Source organism: Centruroides vittatus, unplaced genomic scaffold (genome assembly GCF_030686945.1).
Source record: "Centruroides vittatus isolate TY-2023 unplaced genomic scaffold, ASM3068694v2 contig_2830, whole genome shotgun sequence".
Classification (NCBI taxonomy): domain Eukaryota; kingdom Metazoa; phylum Arthropoda; class Arachnida; order Scorpiones; family Buthidae; genus Centruroides; species Centruroides vittatus.
This window is the reverse complement of record NW_027121802.1, coordinates 4702-25031: the sequence shown is the minus strand read 5'-3', so window position 1 is coordinate 25031 and position 20330 is coordinate 4702. Positions and strand designations below refer to the sequence as shown.

Genomic DNA, 20330 nt, shown 5'->3' with positions numbered 1-20330 from the left:
AGGCTGCACGGGACATTAATAATAATATCATTGCATATAATAAAATAAGCCAAGTTACCATACGTAGACTACTATGGGAAGAAGCTGTCAATCAATGGCAAATAAGGTGGGATGCTAATAGCCACAGTATAACCCATGACTTTATCCCAGATCTTAAGAAATTTTTCAAGATAAAATGGTTTGTTCCAGATTACTGCATTACTCAAATGTTTACAAATCATGGAAAGTTTGCTAGTTACCTTGCGAGATTCACAACCAGGTTATCAGATCAATGTCCCACCTGTCTGATTGAAGACGGCTCCAAACATTACGTGTATGACTGCACTATGACAGAACTAGAGAGAATGGAATTAAGACAACTCTTGAGCGAAGCTAACAAAGCATGGCCGTGCTGTCTATCAGACGTATGGCACAATTACGAAATATTTGCCGCTTTTAGAAGAGTAGCTAAGAAAACTACCTTAATCACAAGTCAGCTAATCTAAAATTATGCTCAAAGTAAACCCATTAGATACATATGTTCACAGCAATTGCTAAATTCCTTGGTCCTTCCCTACTAATACTATGATTTGTGAATTCGTTCTCTGTACATTGAATTTATATTTTACCTTCTTTTATCTTATTAGTCCTAATGAAGGTACTCATTACTTTAATGATTTGTATATTCGTTTTCTTTGCATTGAATTTATATTTTATCTTCTTTTATCTTATTAGTTCTAATGAAGGTGCTTATTACTCTGTCGCTCTGAACTCACATCTTTCAGAAGAAGGAGGCCTCACCAACTTTAAAGTGGGATATATATATATTATCCGCTCTCATATTCTATGTTGTCATAAGAAAGGCCTATTTATTGTTACTATAATGTAAAGAATTATATTCATTTCCACTGTCTACTCGACATTTGTCTACTTAATTGCTACACATCATTATAAAATGTAGATCTCCTATATTGATGACCATACTCACAGCTGGTACTTCAAATTTCAAAAATATTAGTGCCAACATCCGCATCGTGCCTACAATACTATTATAATGGTGCTGCCTCCTCATAAGTGCTGATGTCTACACATCATTTTAAAATTTAATACTCCAGTAGTACGAAAGGTACACAACGATCTATATACATCAACTAGTATCTCTGCCATCTGGTATATCAGTCTAGAGGAATTAATGTATGTTGTCCCTTGAGTGAAATCACACCCAACTGAGTAGTGCCACATCCATGTGAGTGCTCCATCCATGTGAGTAGGCTCCGATCCAACACGGTCATTCTCTACACGTTGCTTCGTGAAGTATTGTGAATATGGATGCGCAAGTGCTACTACATTAAAGTTTGGTTACGTTGCTGTGAAAAAGGACACGCTAGTGCTTGTTTCCTAGCCTGGTGAAGATATGTTAGAGGACACGCAAGTGCACATACTTTTGAAGCTATATTTTACCAGGTGCAAGGACATTTTCAGGTGCATCGAATGAATCGAACCAGAACTTTATGGGTTAAAGACTTTTTGAGCTACCTGGGTTTGACGATGCGCACCTGGAATAAACATGGTACTGTAAATAATTGTAGTTTTAATTTAGTTTATAATATTTGTGTTAATTTCTGTTGTTATCTACTGTTGTTATCCTGTTGTTATCTACTGTTGTTATTTAATGTTGTCTTAATTTTAGTATATAATCTTTATTTTTCAAAATTATTTAATAAATTTAAAACTCTCTCAATAAAATTGATGAATATTGTAACATTATATTGTAATTTGCATTGTGATATAAATCAGGTACTTCTTCAGTAATGACTGTTTGTTGACTATAACAATGAATATTTATGCGATACATTGATATTAAATTTGCTGATAATTAACTCAAATACTTTAAGTGATATTGTAATTAATAATGTAAAATTTGTATTTTGCTGAATGCTGACTGATAATAAGCTCAAATGCTTTAAGGTGATATTGAAATCAATAAGGTAAATTTGCACTTTGCTAAATGATGCTATATAATACTGTTAAAATATCATACATTTTGTAAAACATTAATAAATACTGTAATTACATGTAATATGAAGCGTATATCTGACACCGCAAAATGCCGTATACTCTTCTATCAACTCGGAACATGTATTCTAATGATTTTATTGCAATACATCACCAACAATGTAAAACTAAATATGGACTATGTATCTATAACAAATAACATCATCTCGAAAATTTTTTTTACGTCCATTATGTTCTATAGGATAAACCTAAAATATAATTATGTAAATAATATAATGAATTTAAATACTACATATCAGTATCACCAGTAATGTAATCACCAGTAATGTAATCATCAAAAATATATCACCAACAATATAAAACTCAAACCTGTACTTTTAAACCTATAACAACCGATATCATTTCCTGTAAATATAATAAGAAATTTGCCACTGTATATATGTAAATGAAAACTCTAACTATGTATATATCTTAACATCCCTACTCAGTCTTGTTGTACCTGAAGTTAACTATTTTGATTGATTTTATAATTAATGTAAATTGTATATTTTATTATTTCTGTAATTAATGTCCCTGGTAATGCTATATAGCGGGACCAGGTAATGTGCAGAAATGCACCTAATAAATAATATTGATTGATTGATTGATTGTCCCTATCTACTCCGAAGTGTTGAAATCGGGAAAATCTGTGGGCCACACTGGCAAAAACAGGACCTCCAAACCTGGCACTGCGGTCCTCCTACTCTTCGACAAAAAAGGTGATCAGAGCTGTAACAAGCTCAGGAAAACTCCTGTACGAAAAAATCAAGCCATCCCAACTCAAAATTGGGATAGAAAAAATACGTAATATTGGTGGTGGAGGTCTGGCAGTTGAGACTAAGAGGACTCAGGATGCCAACAAACTGGAGCAATACATAACCAAGGATATCCCACAACTAGTGGTAAAGAAACCAAAAAAACGCCTGCCTCATGTAGCCATTTACTCAGTCCCAACACATATTTCCCGGGAAGAACTTCCTGCACTGATCTACAGACAGAACGACAGCCTCGGTGAACTTTTTACAGAGGAGGTCTTTTGCAACAACTTCCACATTAAATTCAGCATGGGTAAAAGGCAGAGAGAAATATACCAACTGGGCAATCCAAGTGTCACCCCATATAAGAAAACAGCTGTTGATGCTGAGAGAAAATCTCAATCGAGTGGTCAAAGTGCAGAGTATCGGACTTTTGCCCGGTCCTGCAATGCTTTCGTTGCTGCAGATTTGGGCACTCCACCAACTCCTGTAGCCAGACCGTGCCCACCTGCAGCCACTGCATGGGTGAGCACAGCTACAAGGAATGTACCAACTTGGAGAAACCAGCGGTGTGCTGCAATTGCAGGCACGAAAAAAAGACTACTTTAAACCACAATGCAAGGGATGGCTCATGCAACGTTTATCAGCGTATTAAAACCTATATAATAAACGGAACCGATTATGGTACCACAACATAAAAAGAAAATCAGTTTTCTGCAATATAATGTCGGCAGAAGCATTGCCGCTACCTCCATCATGACTTCTGTGATTGAAAAATACGACTTCATCCTTTGTCAAGTCATATTGTGTAAGAAACAAACCAGCCGGTTTGCCCACCTCCTGTGTCACCCTAGGTGGCACCAACGACTACCCCTGGGCCATCTCAATCATCACTAGCGACGATCTTTCCTTACTACATCATGGGAACATCAGCACCAATTATATCTGCTGTACAGAGCTGAACATCTGTAGAAGAGATACATCGTGATCAACTTTTACCGCCCAAAAGAGTCTATAATAGAAGACTTCCTACTGGCCATTCAGGACTGCATTGATGTTTTTCCCAACGCTTACCTAATTCTTGCAGGCGACACCAATGCACACTCCCCCACCTGGGGAGGTGACCGCTTGGACCGCAACAGGCGTGCATGGGAGGAATTCTTCGCTCGCAACGATCTGCAAGTCATTAATGACCCGATGTCTCCACCAACTTTCGTCTCCAGCCAGGGACATAGTTGGATTGACGTCACGGCCTGCTCCCTGGGCTGCTACTCCTCCATTGGTGACTGGGGTATTGCTGACCATTCCATAGACGACCACGCCATGATCTCTTCTGCCTCAACATCGACACTGCAGACCCAGATAACTCTCGGCGACCACGTCTCAAATACAACATCAAGCGTGCAGACTGGTCCAGCCTCCAAACCTTCCTCGTCTCTCACCTCAACAACAAGGACTACAACGATCCCAACACCTCTCACAGACACATCGAGGACTCTATTGCAATGATCGAGGAAGCCTGTAATAAATTCATACCCAAATATACTAACACACGTAGGCCTGTGCCGTGGTGGACGGCAGATCTTGCATGCCTCCGTGATAAGAACAACTTTCTCAGGAAGAAGTTCCAGAACTGCCATACGGAGCCCCATCGCACTAACCTCAAAACAGACTACCTTGAACACCTCCGTCATTTTAAAAACGAAATCAAAAGGGCCAAAACTGACTCATGGGCTAATTTCTGTTCTGCTGCTGGCAAGAACCCTTGGGGTTTCATCACCCGCTTCTGTACGGACAAGCTAAAACGTAAACAGATGCTACATTCCACTACTGTTGGGCAAGACTTTTACCAGGCTGCCAACAGCAAAATGGACCTCTTTTGTCTCCCCGACACCCCGGACAGCAAAACCGACTTTCACCGCAGTGTTCGTGCCGAAAACAACATGGACCTAAACACTCTAAATACTCCCGACTTTCATCCTGAAAAAAATTGGCTCAGCCATTCACAACCTCAGTAACAAGAAAGCCCCTGGCCATGACAAAATCACACCTGAGCTAGCAAAGTACCTTTGGAATTTGATTCCCACTATCCTAACGAACACCTACAATGCTTGCCTTAGGCAAGGCGTCTTCCCTGAGCCCTGGAAGCGCGCCATCATTGTTCCAGTCCCCAAGCCAGGAAGCTTAACAGAAAGCCGGCCGATCTCACTTCTGCCTGTTCTGGGCAAAGTCTTGGAGAGACTCGTTACAAACAGACTGCTCTGGCATCTGGAGAAAAACTCCTATCTCCATAACAATCAATACGGTTTTCCGCCCACAGCGCTCGTCGGCTGATGCCATTCAAATAGTTATCGACACCACCCACCATCTCCTAGACGATTATAGGTACGTGTTGGCCATCAGTCTGGACATTGCCAAGGCTTTTGACAGTGTCTGGTGGCCTTCCGTCTTACAAAGTCTTCGCAGAAGGAACTGCCCGGCAAACCTCTACACTCTTTTAAAAAGCTTACCTGAAGAATAGAACCGCTGTTTACAATGTGGGGGACACTCTGTTCACCGAAGTGTCGCCTGTGGCTGTCCGCAGGGCTCTGTGTGTGGCCCCATGCTCTGGAACGTTGTTTTCGACAACTTCCTCCGTCAGAACTTCGGTCAGCACAGCATTGTGGCCTATGTGGACGACGCTCTAGTGCTCTGTGGTGGTAACTCAAGAGCGGAGCTTGAGACTAAAGGGAATGAAATTCTTCAGAACATCCTCAACTGGGGCTCCAAGTACAAACTCTCCTTCAATGCATCCAAGACTACGTGCATTGTTTTTAACAGGCCAGGTAATCAAAACCTCTACCTGAGAGTCCCCACCATTAAGATGAATGCTCAGACTGTCCGAGTGAAAAAAACAATTAAATACCTGGGAGTAGTCCTCGACTTCTGGCTGCTGTGGAACTCTCATGCCGCCTACGTTAACGACCGCACAGGAAAGATCTTTAATGCTTTTGCTGGCATTGCTAGAAGATGCTGGGGACTGTCGACCGACGCAATGGAGGCAATATACAATCAGATTTTTGTGCCCATCACCACCTACGCCTGTGGCAGCTGGGGGGAAGCTGTCCACAAGGTACACATCAAGCATAAGCTTTGGGCAACTCAGAGAAGAGCTTTAATACAACTGACAAAGGCTTACAGTACCACCCCAAATGCCTCACTGCACATTCTTGCCAGAAAAGCCCCTATTGATAAAGTGGTTACATTGCACCTAAAGACTTGGCATATTAAATGGGGACGAGACATTGTAACGAATATCATCATCATTAGCAGCAACGACCTAGAGAGAAAAGTCAAATACAGCGATACTAGGCACCCTGCAACTCGTTACAAGACCCATTTTGGTACTAACGATCTGGCCGACGTTTACATCTACACAGATGGCTCCAAGAGCGACACTTCTGTGGGCAGTGGCTTCGTAGCTTACAACAGCAACGGGAGCGAAATTGCTGTGGGCCAATACAGGCTGGATGCAAACTGCACAGTTTTTCAGGCCGAACTGTTTGCCATTTCCATGGCCACTTCCTGGGCTGACAATAACCACACCCACGATAAGATCAGCATCACAACCGACAGCGCCTCTGCACTTGCCATCTTGCAATCGAGCAACTTTCACCCGCTGGCCAACAACATTCAGGAAACAATTAACAACTCTACTTGTCATTTCTACCTAAACTGGACAAGAGCTCACCAGGGCCACTTCGGCAATGAAAGGGCCGATGCTCTTGCAAAAGACGCCTCCTCTAATATTAACCTTCCTACAGCCTACAGTAAACTGAACATCAATTCCATAAAGGGTATTTTGTGGAAGGACCTCTTGCGATCCTGGCAAGATGAATGGGATACCAATCACCTGCACTCTATTACCCACAGTTTCATCCCAAATATAAATGACTTCCTCACCTACAGCTGGTATGTCCCAGGCCACAGGATCTCCCAGATACTAACTAACCACGGTAGATTCCACTCTTATTTGGCAAGATTCAAGAATACTAATAACCCAAACTGTCCTATTTGTGCCACCACCGATGGAAGCAAACATTACATCCTTACCTGCCCTATGACTGAGCGGGAACGCCTCCAACACAAGATCCTTACCGAGACGCACAAACCACACTTGGCCACCACCAAATCTGAACTGTTTCATCAAATACAAAGACTCGTATCATGCTCTACTAAACATCTTTAGCAGCTACCTCAGGAACACTTCGGTTCCAGGCTTCCGCTAACCCTGGCAACTGTATTGTTTTACTCTGTCGCGCATACACAATGTATATATTGTATATTTTTCACTTTCGCTCTGTCTGTACGGAGCTTTAGCTCGTAGTTTTCTTATATTACCCTTTTACTGTATATATACTTGTACTCTCACCTTTAAAAGTTAATTACAATACAATGTTATTATATTTTTTTTTTCTTTTCTATCATATTTTGTACACCAATTTTGCTATGTATTTTATTCTTTGTCATTTTGCCATCCGGTTATGTTTTATGGCACCGGATATGTACCTCTTGGTATCTTAAATAAAAAATAACTGAACTGTCCCTATCTACTGACTAGTGGACTGTTCCTTGATCAGTGAGGCTGTGTGTGTTTCGTGCTCCGCGATTTCGCGCAGTTTTCACAGGATTCACTTTTGTCTGGTGTTTTTTGTGGTGATTTTCAGGTTCCTGAGATCAAGACGATTCTTTGGATACCAAAGATTGCCCTGGGTGGACCAACTTTTTCGGAAGTTAGGACCTCTCTAAAGTCATTAAAGGAAGTTCGTTGTTCCGGACGGTTTCGCCGCTTTTCCGGACACCGCTTTCCCGGAATTTTTGTTTCGCCATATGCAGGAACAGACCGTGAGTACCCGTACCAATTTTCGTTACTCTAGGCCCAGCCAATTTTTGGCAATCACTCATTAAGCGTTTGCACTTCTTCGGCCCGCATTGGGCTTTCCACTCACCGCTGTGGAAATTTCGGGCCTTTATCGTGGACAGGGCATCAGTGTGGACGTTCTGGGTTAATTTCGTCATCGTACCGTGGTTATTTTCGGTGTTTTCGTAATTTTAAAATTCAGTGATCTTTACAGCACATCCACAGGTCAACGACCTTAACGGAAACCTAACGGAAATTAACGTATTTCTAACGGACTCGACGTAAAACGGTCGTTGTCATGATGACGAATGAGTAAACAATTGCAGCTGTCTCAGGATTTGTTTACTTTGGATTTCCTTACATCAATGATACTGTTTGTTACCTAATAGTGTCTTCTTTACATCTGTTGCTTTTATTGTTATATTTAGGTTAAGTTAGTTATTATTTCTAGTTTTATTTCTATCTTTTCTCTCTGCACGGTTAAGGACACCTTGGCAGTGCAGAGCTGTCTGAACAGTGTTCAACTTTCACCTCCCTTCAGCTGCGGGATAGATACTCAACAATTACACAGGGGAACCATTTCGTGTTTTCTTTCTGCTGTCATGGCACCAAATATTTGAATAGTTTTCTGAAGGAAGCCAATGGGATTCTGGCGGAAACCAAAAAGTACTGCTCTGAAGGTGTCAACAAACGCCTGGGAGCCACCCAAAATACCGAATACGTTTGCGACCAGATGCGCAGGATTATTGATCTCGCTTCAAAAACGATCAGGACTAATCTTATGCCAGGGGAGGACGACAATAACAGTGATACGTTCTGATGAGTCATCTCCATCTTTTTCAAGGAGCTCCAGCACGCATGGAGAGGCAACTCCCCATAGCAACAACTTTCTCTTTGCACAGGCAACACCTCCAATGCCTGTGTTACACCCCCCGCAATCTATCTGCAACGACAACTGCAAACTAGACGAAATAGAAGAAAAAATCAAAGGCCTTCTAACAAACGAGCTGATTCCTTCAGTGGATAAAAATCCACGCAGCATACTCTTCCGAGAGCCTTAAAAATTTTATCTCCACATTAGAAAACCACGTGGCAAACTCGAACTATAAGGACATCTCGCAGAGGCTTAAAAGTATAGACGAAAAGCTCGACAGTATTATTAATACCAGTGAGCAAACGGGAAGCAATGTCGACCATATTATTGATAAAATGAATTTGGACACCCCACTTACACAGATGGAGGGGTTAAAGGCAAGACTGGACAAGATCTTAGAGGAAGGGCAGATTTCAAATATTTTACAGGGTCAGAATATGATCACGAAAAAACTGGAACTGCTGAGTGCCTCCTCTCTTTCAAACAGGAATGCACAAAAATCTTATAGTGCTGTACTTCAATCCGGACGGCGGGTAGAAATGACAAAATCCACGGGTATGGTTGACAACAACACAGCGGTTCTACTCCTTTATGACAAGAAAAAGGAGAAAAGCTGTAACAAATTAAGGAAATCTATCTACGAAAAAATCAAGCCTTCCCAACTTAAAATATGGATTAATAACATCCGTAACATCGGCGGAGGCGGTCTGGCCCTTGAAACTAAGAGCCAGGCAGATGCTGACAGACTGCAACAACACATTGCCGAAGAGTTACCACACATAGAGATAAGGAAACCAAAAAGGCGACACCCACACGTAGCTATTTACTCCGTCCTGGCACAGATCCCAAGGGAGGAGCTCCCGGAAATCATATACAGGCAAAATCCCATCTTTGGAAAATTTTTGACCGAGGAAGAATTTCGCAACTCCTTCTCAGTTAAGTTTGGCATGGGGAAGCGAAATAATGATTACACCAACTGGGTCGTCCAAATTACGCCCCTTTTAAGGAAAACTCTGCTCACTCAGGGCAAGGTCTCTATCAAATGGTCGCATTGTAAGAGTGACGGACTTTTGTCCTGTCTTACAGTGTTTTCGCTGTTGTCGTTTTGGCCACTCGGCTTCTGCATGTAGGCAGGAGGCCCCGACATGCAGCCACTGCATGGGCGAGCACTTGTATAAAGAATGCCACAACAGAGATAAGACAGCAATCTGTTCCAATTGCAGACACGAAAATGTTACTGAACACCAACACAACGCACGCGACGGCTCGTGTCCAGTCTTTCAGAGAATAAAGGCCAATATCATCAAAAGAACCGAACATGGAACCAAATAATAAAAAGGACTTACGTTTTCTGCAATACAACGCAGGCAGAGGCATTGCCGCTGCCTCCATTCTTTCGTCTAACATTAACAAATTTGACTTCATTTTTTGCCAAGAGCCGTATTGCGTGCGCAATACCCCAGCATGCCTACCTTCAACCTGCATCGTCCTTACCGGTACCCAAGGATACCCTTGGGTAACCTCTATTGCTCCGAATAATGACTTATCTTTGTTGCACCACCGGAACATTAGCACGGAGTACATCTGTTGCACGGAGCTTATTCTCGACGGGTGCAGATATATTCTAATCAATTTTTACTTCCCCAAAAATCAAGACTGTGAGGAGATGCTTAACGAGTTGCAAAGCCGCATGGATGCCTTTTCCAACGTTTACTACATTCTGGCAGGTGACACGAATGCTCACTCTCCTACGTGGGGAGGGGAGATCCTCGACAACCGCGGCCGCCTCTGGGAAGATTTCTTCGCCCAAAACAACCTCTTAGTACTCAACGACCCTATGTCGCCGCCCACTTTCACTTCAGCCAGGGGCACAGCTGGATAGACGTGACAGCCTGCTCCCTTGGCTGCGCTACTCACATTCACAGCTGGAAGGTTCTCGAAGAGTCGCTAGACGACCATGCTATGATTTCCTTTAGCATCGAGACCACCAATCAGAACCGAAGACAGCCTCGCCCAAAATTTAACCTTAGACGGGCCGACTGGGAAGGCCTGAAGAACCATTTGAACAACAACCTCAACAGTTGCAACCAAACTGACCCTCACGAGGCTCGGACTATTATAGAAAATAATATCAGCATCATAGAGATGGCAATCAGTACGTACATTCCCAAATATACAAACAAACATAAGGCAGTCCCGTGGTGGACAGAGGACCTCACTAACTTCTGGCTGACCACTATTAGGCTCCGTAAGAGATATCAAAGATGCCACACCAAACCAACGCGAACTTCACTCAAGCAGCAATTCATGGACCACCTAAACCTTTACAAAAAGGAAATTAAGAAATCCAAGCTGGCCTCATGGTCAAAGTATTACGAATCGATTACTCGCAACCCATGGGGGTTTATAACTAAGTTTTGCACAAGCAAGCTTAAAAAAACGCCAAATCCTCTACTCAACATCTATTGGCCAGGATTTCCACCAAGCCGCTAATCAGAGAATGGACCAATATTGCCTCACTGACAGTATCGATGAGGAAACTAGCTTCCACCAGAGGATCCGTGATCAAATTCAGGAAAACAGCAATGCACTGGACACCCCAAAGTTTCAGAATCACGAAATTCACCGTGTGATCAAGAACCTCAATAATAAAAAGGCCCCAGGCCGGGACGATGTTACTCCGGAGCTGGTGAAGCAGCTGTGGATGATCATCCCCAACCAGCTAAACGATTTGTTTAACGCTTGCCTTCAGCACGGTGTTTTTCCCCGTCCGTGGAAGCACGCCATAGTTGTCCCGGTCCCGAAGCCAGGCAATGCTGCCGAGTGCAGGCCTATCTCGCTCTTGCCGGTTCTCGGGAAGGTGTTAGAAAGGCTGATTGCAAATAGGACACTCTGGCACATGGAAAAGAACCATCACATACATAGGCACCAGTTCGGCTTTAGGCCACAGCGGTCGGCACCAGATGCCATCGAGAAAGTAATACAGACTATCAAAAATCTTCTCAAAGAGCACAAATATGTACTGGCAATAAGTATCGATATTACTAAAGCTTTCGACAGCGCATGGTGGCCACTGGTGCTATACAACCTTCGTGCCAGACAATGCCCAGCAAACATCTTTAACTTACTAAAAGATTTTCTTAAAGAAAGAACTGCCGAATTGCGCTGTGGAGGCCACACAGTGCACAGAGAGGTAATCCGGGGCTGTCCACAGGGCTCTGTCTGCGGCCCACTGCTGTGGACAATTCTGTTCGACGACTTTCTCAGGGAGAACTTTGGGCAGCATGAAGCTGTGGCTTACGCTGATGACGCGCTGGTGCTATACAGGGGGCACTCACGCGCAGACCTCGAGGCCAACGGAAACAGAATTCTAGAGAACATCGTCAAATGGAGCGCTAATTACAAGCTTAAAATCAACGCCGCCAAAACTAAAGGAATCATTTTCAATCAGCCTGGGCATCAAAACCTATACCTGAGAGTCCCAACGATAAAAATGGAAGGGCATACAATTCGCATTGAAAAATCAATTAAATACATTTAAGGTCTTCCTGGACCACTGACTACTTTGGAGTACGCATACCAATTATATTACCGACAAGTTAGGCAAGATATTTAATCTCTTCTCCGGCGTGGCCCGCAGGCAGTGGGGCCTGGCAGCCGAGGCCCTAGAACCCATCTACAACCAGATTTTCGTTACCATCTGCACGTACGCCTGCGGCAGTTGGGCCAGGATGTTCATAAGGTCCACATCCGCAGGAAGCTTATCGCCGCCCAGCGTAGGCCACTTTTGCAAATGACGAAAGCTTACAAAACGACTTCAAACTTTTCCTTACAAGTCCTGGCACGCAAAGCCCCTATTGATCATGTCATCACCATGTATCACAAAATATGGAAAATTAAATGGGGCGATACAATAAAAATCGGTAACATCAGCCTCAAACACGAGGACATGGAGCAAAGTATTAAGTTTGCCTTTTCAAGACATCCGGCCACTCCCTGTGCTATTAATTTTACAACTCCCACCCAAGCTGACATGCACGTTTACACGGATGGGTCGAAGACAGACCAGAACGTGGGCTGCAGCTTTGTGGTCTTTACCAACAACGAGGAAATTGCTCAGGAGCAGTTTCGGCTCGGGGAGTTCTGCACGGCTTTTCAGGCGGAACTATACGCCATTAAAAAGGCCACTGACTGGGCCAACCACCACACGACTAATTCCAGCATTCAACATCATTACCGATAGCGCCTCCGCGCTCCAACTTCTCACTGCCAACTCATCCCACCCTTTGGTGACTGAAATCCAAGAGGCCATAGCCACCTCATCCTGCACATTCTTTCTGAACTGGACCAAGGCCCACGCTGGCAACACCGGTAATGAAAGGGCGGACGCGGTGGCCAAAGAGGCGTCTACAAACAGCAGCCTCCCAATAAGTTACAACAAAATTAGCATCAAAGCCATCAAAGGCTTGCTGTGGCACGACCTGCTTGAAACTTGGCAGACCGAGTGGAATCAAAACCCTTCCACCACTTCCACCTACATTACTAACATCAAGGAACTCCTTAATTCAAAGTGGTACTCCCCAGCCATGGGCTCTCTCAGATGCTGACCAACCACGGGAAGTTCTATTCTTATCTTGCCCGCTTCAAGCACACTAATGAACCCAACTGCCCAACTTGCGGCACCCAGGATGGCAGCCAGCACTATCTCTTGGAGTGCTCTATTTTGGAGCTGGAGCGGCTGCAACTCAAAACTACCATACTGGCAAATGGCGGCAGCTGGCCACCGACCAGCCTGGACAATATCTTTCAGCACAAAGACTACTACAATGCCTTAGTACATTTATCGAACGTCTACTTTAAAAGGACAACGCACCTTAATCTTCACCCTTGGTCTCTGCTCCTCTTCGGGAACCCGTGTCCGATCCCGGGTCTAACACCTCCTCCTGTATGGAGTTGAGCCCCGATACCGCCGGTGCCAACATACTGCACCTGGCTGCGGTATCAACAAGAGGCGAGATCTGTCCGCGGGGGACCGCTGTTGGGGGGCTTTTCAGGTCAGCACTCTGGACTCGTCGTTTCTTGGGGATCTGTTTCACACACATTTTCGCTCTACACACCTTTTGTTCTCATTGCAAGCGGCAATGAGCTTTTCTTTTGTCTCACACACTTTGTATAGGTGCCTTTCGCACCTCTTTCCATGCCTCAAGCAAAAGCATGTAGTTTGTATTCTTGTTGTTTTTCAGCAAAATTCTGTAATTGTATTCCTTTGTCTGTTTCTACCCGGTTATATCATTGTGGCACCGGGATGTACACTATTTGTATGTTAAAATAAAAATAACTGAACTGAACTGAACTGTCCCTATCTACTCAAAACTCCTCAACACGCGGTATTCCTGTAGTTGACTAAAGTCAACCTGCGCGACCATACGTGGTTCGCACTGTATATTCTGTATATATTTACTTTCTGTATTTTTCATATTATTTTTGTTTTTATTTTATATTATTTCTGTATAATTTTCCCTACATTGTTATTTTTATTGTATAATTCTTTGCCATATATATTGTGTACTCAATCTTTCTCATGTATGTTTTTATTGCCTTATTGTAACCTTACCCATCTTAGTATAACCATAATATTTGTCTTGTATATTAATTCTACTTACTGTAATCATGTTACTTGTCGCTTTATCTTTTCTGTATTCTTGTTCCCTGGTAATGCTTACTACGGGGCCAGGGAATGTACTTTATGTACAAATAAAATTATATTGATTGATTGATTGATTGTCCCTATCTACTTCGAATCTGGACAAATTAATCAAGGATGGCCAGATACAAGAGATTCTAGAGATCCAAAAATCAATGGACAGAAAAGTTGAACAACTTCATACCCAACTTCCAGGGGAACCAACACAGCGTTCATACAGCGCAGTTCTTCAGTCCAGTAAGGTTATTGAGCCTTTTAAAAGTACCAGGACTCCGAGAAATAACAACAACAACGTCCTCCTCTTATGCAATAAGGGTGAGGAAAAAAGTTGCAATAACTTAAGGAAGGCACTGCAAGAGAAGATTAAGCCATCTCAGTTGAAAATAGGCATAGACAAAATTCGTAATGTGGGAAACTGGGGAATTGCTATCGAAATAAGAAGCCAAGAAGAGGTTAGAAGACTTGAGCAGCACATTTTAAAGAAAATGCCACAAACGGAAGTTAAAAGGCCAAAGAAACGCAGACCACATATAGCCATCTACTCAGTCCCTGCTGACATCTCTCAGGAGGATCTCTCCTCTCTCATCTATAGGCAGAACGAGGCTATAAATACAGCCCTCACTGAAGAGGAGTTTAATAAGGGCTTCACTCTTAAATTCAATACGGGGAAAAAGGCAACGACTTACATCAACTGGGTTGCTCAGGTCTCTCCGAACTTCGCAGGAGACTTCTGATTCTGGGGAAGGTGTCGCTGGAGTGGTCCAGGTGCAGGATATCGGACTTCTGCCCCGTCCTGCAGTGCTATAGGTGCTGTATGTTCGGGCACTCTACCACTACCTGTAGCCAAACGACCCCCACATGCAGCCACTGCGGAGGCACACATGCATACAAGGAATGCTCCAACAGAAATAAAACTCCTGTGTGCAGTAACTGCACACATGGCAACGAGACTGAGAAGGGACACAACACAAGGGATGGCTCCTGCCCCATCTATCTGAAAATTAAATCTCACATCATCAATAACACCGACTATGGACCAACAAAATAAAAGAAACATCAGTATTCTGCAATACAACACCGGCCGCAGCATCGCCTCCACCTCAATCTTAACTACCCATCTCAACAATTATGATTTCGTATTGTGTCAGGAGCCATATTGTGTGAATAACACCCCTGCCTGCCTCCCGAAGACCTGCACCACGCTCCGAGGGACATCTAGTTACCCCTGGGCAGTTTCCATCGTGCCAAACCATAGCTTGTCTATTTTACATCACAGCAATATCAGCTCTCAGTATATCTGCTGTACGGAAATGGTCATTAACGGTCAAAGGTACATCTTTGTCAACTTTTACTGTCCAAAGGACAAAGATATCAATGAGATTCTTGAGGACATCCAGGGCTGTATGGACACCTTCACCGGCGTATATTACATCCTGGCAGTTGATACTAACGTGCACTCCCCAACGTGGGGAGGAGATCGTTTGGACAGCAGAGGACGCAACTGTGAGGAATCCGCACTCTCCACCTACCTTTGTATCCAGCCAGGGACACAGCTGGATTGATGTCACTGCTTGTTCCCTTGGCTGTGTACCTCTCATATCTAACTGGAGAGTCCTGGAGGACTCTATAGATGACCACGCAATGGTAGCTTTCAACATCAACTCGACCTCTGAGGACAACTTCTGTCAACCATGCCTAAAATACAACCTCAGACACGCTGACTGGGACAGGCTTATCACTCATCTCAACCAGAACCTAACTAACTGCGATCACCCCGCCCCATTGAACGCAAGGAGCTGTATTGAGCAAAATATCAAAGCCATCGAGGAGGCCTGTAACACTCACATCCCTAAGTACACAAACAGTCGCAGGCCTGCGCCCTGGTGGAGTGAAACTCTTAAGTACCATCGGGAACGAAACATCAACCTTCGTAAGAAATATCAAAACTGTCATACCGAGCCTGTACGCACAAACTACAAAACCCAATACCTCCAGCATCTAAAGGTATATAAAAGTGAAATTAAGAAGGCCAAACTATCCTCGTGGAAAAACTTCTGTGAAAAGGCCACTAAGAATCCCTGGGGTTTCATTACCAAGTACGCCACAAACAAGCTGAAAAGTAACACTATTCTTCACTCTACCACCCCAGGACAAGAGTTCTTCCAGGCGGCTAGTCTAAAAATGGATCAATATTGCCTTAGAGATGACCAACACCCAGGAAACCGAATACCACAGGAAATACGCAACCAGATCACTGGGGATACGGACAGTCTTAACACTCCCGAATTCAGCTATCATGAAATAGAGCAAACGTTTGCCAATCTGAATAATAAGAAGGCACCGGGGCAAGACGACATCACCCCGGAATTGGCAAAACAACTATGGAATATGATTCCCAATCAACTCACAGAGATCTATAATGTCTGCCTCAAGCACGGCATTTTCCCTCACAAATGGAAGAGTGCAAGAATTGTGCCAGTGCCAAAACCGGGGAACCCGGAGGACAGCCGCCCTATTTCACTACTACCAGTGCTTGGTAAAGTACTGGGAAGGCTTATTACAAACAGACTCCAGTGGAACTTGGAGAAAAATCTTTCTTTACACAATAACCAATACGGTTTTCGTCCTCAGAGGTCTACAGCTGATGCCATTCACAAAGTGACTAGCAGCATTAGTACTATGCTTAACGACTACAAATATGTAATGGCCATCAGCCTGGACATTGCTAAAGCATTCGACAGCGCCTGGTGGCCATCAATTCTCTATGGACTCAAAAAGAGAGGTTGTCCTGCTAACCTTTACAGGATTATCCGGGACTATCTTACCGACCGGTCTGCAACACTTAACGTTGGCGGTTACTCTGTCTCTAGGAGTGTCGTTCGAGGCTGCCCCCAGGGCTCCGTTTGTGGTCCGCTGCTCTGGTGTGTGGTCTTCAACGACTTCCTACGACAAGACTTCGGACAGCAGGACTTGTTTGCCTATGCGGACGACGCCCTGGTAATTCTTGGTGGGCACTCCCGCGCAGACCTGGAATGCAAAGGGAACGATACTCTTGTCAAAATACTGGAATGGGGAGGCAAATTTAAATTGATGTTGAACGCCGCGAAGACCTGTGGCACGGTCTTTAACAGGCCTGGGCAACCTAATATTTACCTGAGGGTCCCCACGATTAAAATGGGCAACCAAACAGTCAGCATCAACAAGACTTTAAAATACCTGGGTGTCATTTTAGAACATCGCCTCCTGTGGAATGCACATACGAAGTACATCACTGAGAGGACAGGGAGGATCTTCAATGCATTCACGGGCATGGCTAAGAAGCACTGGGGCTAGCCGCTGAGGCATTGGACACCATCTACGACAGCATCTTTCTGCCCATAGTTACCTATGGCCTGCGGTAGTTGGGGTGAGGATATCTACAAGGTACACATAAAGAGGAAATTCATTGCTGCACAGAGGAGAGCCTTACTTCAAATAACCAGGGCATACAACACCACCCCCAACACCTCCCTCCAGGTGTTGGCTAGAAAGCCCCCATCGATAAAATGGTAACTCTATATTATAAAGTGTGGCAGCTTAAATGGGGCAACAGGATAAATTACAACAACCACAACATTGAATATGAGGACTTTGAAGCCAACGTCGACTTCGCAAAATCACGACACCCAGCCACTCCCAACAGTATCACATTTGACATCCCAGCTGCTACGGACTTAATAATCTTTACAGATGGTTCCAGATCTGACCTGGGTGTGGGCTGTGGCTTTGTCTCATACAAGGACGGGCAGGAGACAGCCTTCAGGCAGTTCAAGCTTGGAGAGCACTGCACCACTTTCCAGGCAGAGTTGTTAGCCATTAACAGAGCCATCAAATGGACCGACGAGCAGCATAGAAACAAGTGTATCAACATCATCACAGACAGCGCCTCCGCAATGACCCTACTACAGGGCAGATCCCTTCACCCTCTCGCTGTAAACACCCATGAAATAGCGAATGGTTCAACAAATCGTTACTCCATCAATTGGACCAGGGCTCACCAGGGCACACAGGGAAATGAAAGGGCAGACGCCATTGCCAAGCAGGCATCCACCAACAGTGCCTTGCCTATTGAGTACAGTAAAATAAGTCTAAAGATTGTTAAAAATATTCTGTGGAAGGAAATGGGGGCCTCTTGGCAGTCTGAGTGGGAGGACAACAACTCAACCACCAACAACTTCATTCCAAACCTAAAAGACTTCCATAGTTACGACTCGTACTCCCCGAATCACAATCTTACACAGTTCCTTACCAACCATGGGAGATTCTTCAGCTACCTAGATCGTTTCAAAAACACCACATCTCCCAACTGTACTATCTGTGGTATCTCGGACGGCAACACCACTATCTGCTGCACTGTCCGCTGCTGGAACAGGAGCGGATGCAGCTCAGCTTAATCCTCGAAACACACAACTACACCTGGCCTCCAACCAATCTGGACTACCTGATAAGGCATAAAGACACTTTCAGGGCCCTTTGTAATCTCATCTCCGCATATTACAAGAAAACGACAGTTCCAGTCTTCTAGTTTCTGCAGGCGTCTTCTGGTCATCGCCTCGGACTACGCATACATCTTTCTGTATGGAATTACCCAGCTTTGTGCACTTCAAAATTCTCCTCTATGTTTGTATTCAAACACTTTCTGTAACTATGTATATTTGTCTCACTAGTGGTTATCCACCGCTCATTGTATACACGCGTTGCTATTTTACTTTATATTTTATTTTATTTTATTTTATTTTTTTTATTATTGCGTTTTATTCTATGTTATTTTTTCTGAATTTTGTATTTGCTTTATTTTATGTGGTAAATATCTTTCGTTTATGTTATCATTGCTGTAATATCGTACACCTTCTGTATCAAACCCTGAAATTAATTACTCTGTCCCGTCTTTTCCCAATTATGTTGTAACAGCACCTGGCATGTACCTACTGGTGTATTACGAAATAAAATAACTGAACTGAACTGATCTGTCCCTATCTACTGGGCTGCGGTCCCAACTTGTGAGATTATCGTGAGCAATTTTTTTTGGCGAATATCTGAGCGTTTTTTAGCTTAGCCCCTTTTCGCTGCTTTTCACGAGTTATCTCTGGGAAAGTCATATCTGTGTACCTCCTCGAGGTGCAGCCCGCAAGTACCCTTCGGGGGAAACTAAACACAGTAGCGCAATAAAGTTGGTTTTTCTTTCTTTTCTTTACTAATTAGTTTGTTCTTTGTATACTTATACTAACCTCTCTTTAGCCCTTTTTGTGGCTTCATGGCTTCTCAGCCTGATAAGGGGGCACCAGGGGTGTCCCTCAGGACTGTGAGCCAGGGTGTGGATGTTTCGTGCGGTGAGTTTCCTTCCCTGCCGGGCAAAGGAGTTGTAGAGCTCAACAGCTGAGAATTAATAAAGCAAAAAATGTGCAAACAGAACTTTCAGAATATTTGACTTCGAATGCTGGTTCTAAATTTGGTTCTAGGGATCACATTCAAATGATCATGAGCAAAGTTACTCAGATAATTGACATTTTGGCCAGTAAGTCGAGTGAGGACAGCACTGTGACTAAAATGTTTGAGAGAATTACTGAACGGTTAGATGAGATTAGTAATGCTGGTGTTACTGGGGTAGGTCATATGCTCAAGCTGCTGGCCTCCCAAAAGTTAATAGGTTTCCAATAGAGAAAAAAGAAGTGTTGATTATTCAACCAAAGTCAGGTGATGGGAAAGCTGAGGAAACTAAACAAAAAATTAAGGATTGTATTCAGCCCTATAAGTTGGGAATTGGGATTAGGGGAATCAGGAAGCTCAGGAAGGGAGCTATAGCTGTTGACAAAGCTATTTTACAGAATGCTGTAAGTAGAATTGATGGTCTGGAGGCAAAAGAGGCAAGAAAACGCTTGCCCAGGATCATAATACATGGTGTCCCTCGAGATATTCAGAAAGCTGAATTGATCGAGTATATTGTCGAGCAAAATGCTGACATAAAAAACAATGAGTATAAGGATGAGGAGTTTGCTAAGGCATTCAACCCTCAGTTCCAACTTG

General features: G+C 43.8%; 2 protein-coding genes across 2 annotated transcripts; both read left to right on the top strand.

The window, feature by feature from the left end:
- The first annotated feature begins 5391 nt into the window (after window positions 1-5391).
- On the top strand, window positions 5392-7017 carry LOC136972210 (uncharacterized). The gene has a single exon (XM_067266767.1). The coding sequence runs from the start codon at window positions 5392-5394 to the stop codon at window positions 7015-7017; it is 1626 nt and encodes a 541-aa protein (XP_067122868.1).
- A 10795-nt stretch (window positions 7018-17812) lies between these two features.
- On the top strand, window positions 17813-18700 carry LOC136972209 (uncharacterized). Its single transcript, XM_067266765.1, has one exon. The coding sequence runs from the start codon at window positions 17813-17815 to the stop codon at window positions 18698-18700; it is 888 nt and encodes a 295-aa protein (XP_067122866.1).
- The last annotated feature ends 1630 nt before the right edge of the window (window positions 18701-20330 follow it).

Coding starts and splice junctions, on each gene's coding strand:
- LOC136972209 (XM_067266765.1), top strand. CDS start 17,813: ATGGTAACTCTATATTATAAAGTGTGGCAGCTTAAATGGGGCAACAGG.
- LOC136972210 (XM_067266767.1), top strand. CDS start 5,392: ATGCTCTGGAACGTTGTTTTCGACAACTTCCTCCGTCAGAACTTCGGT.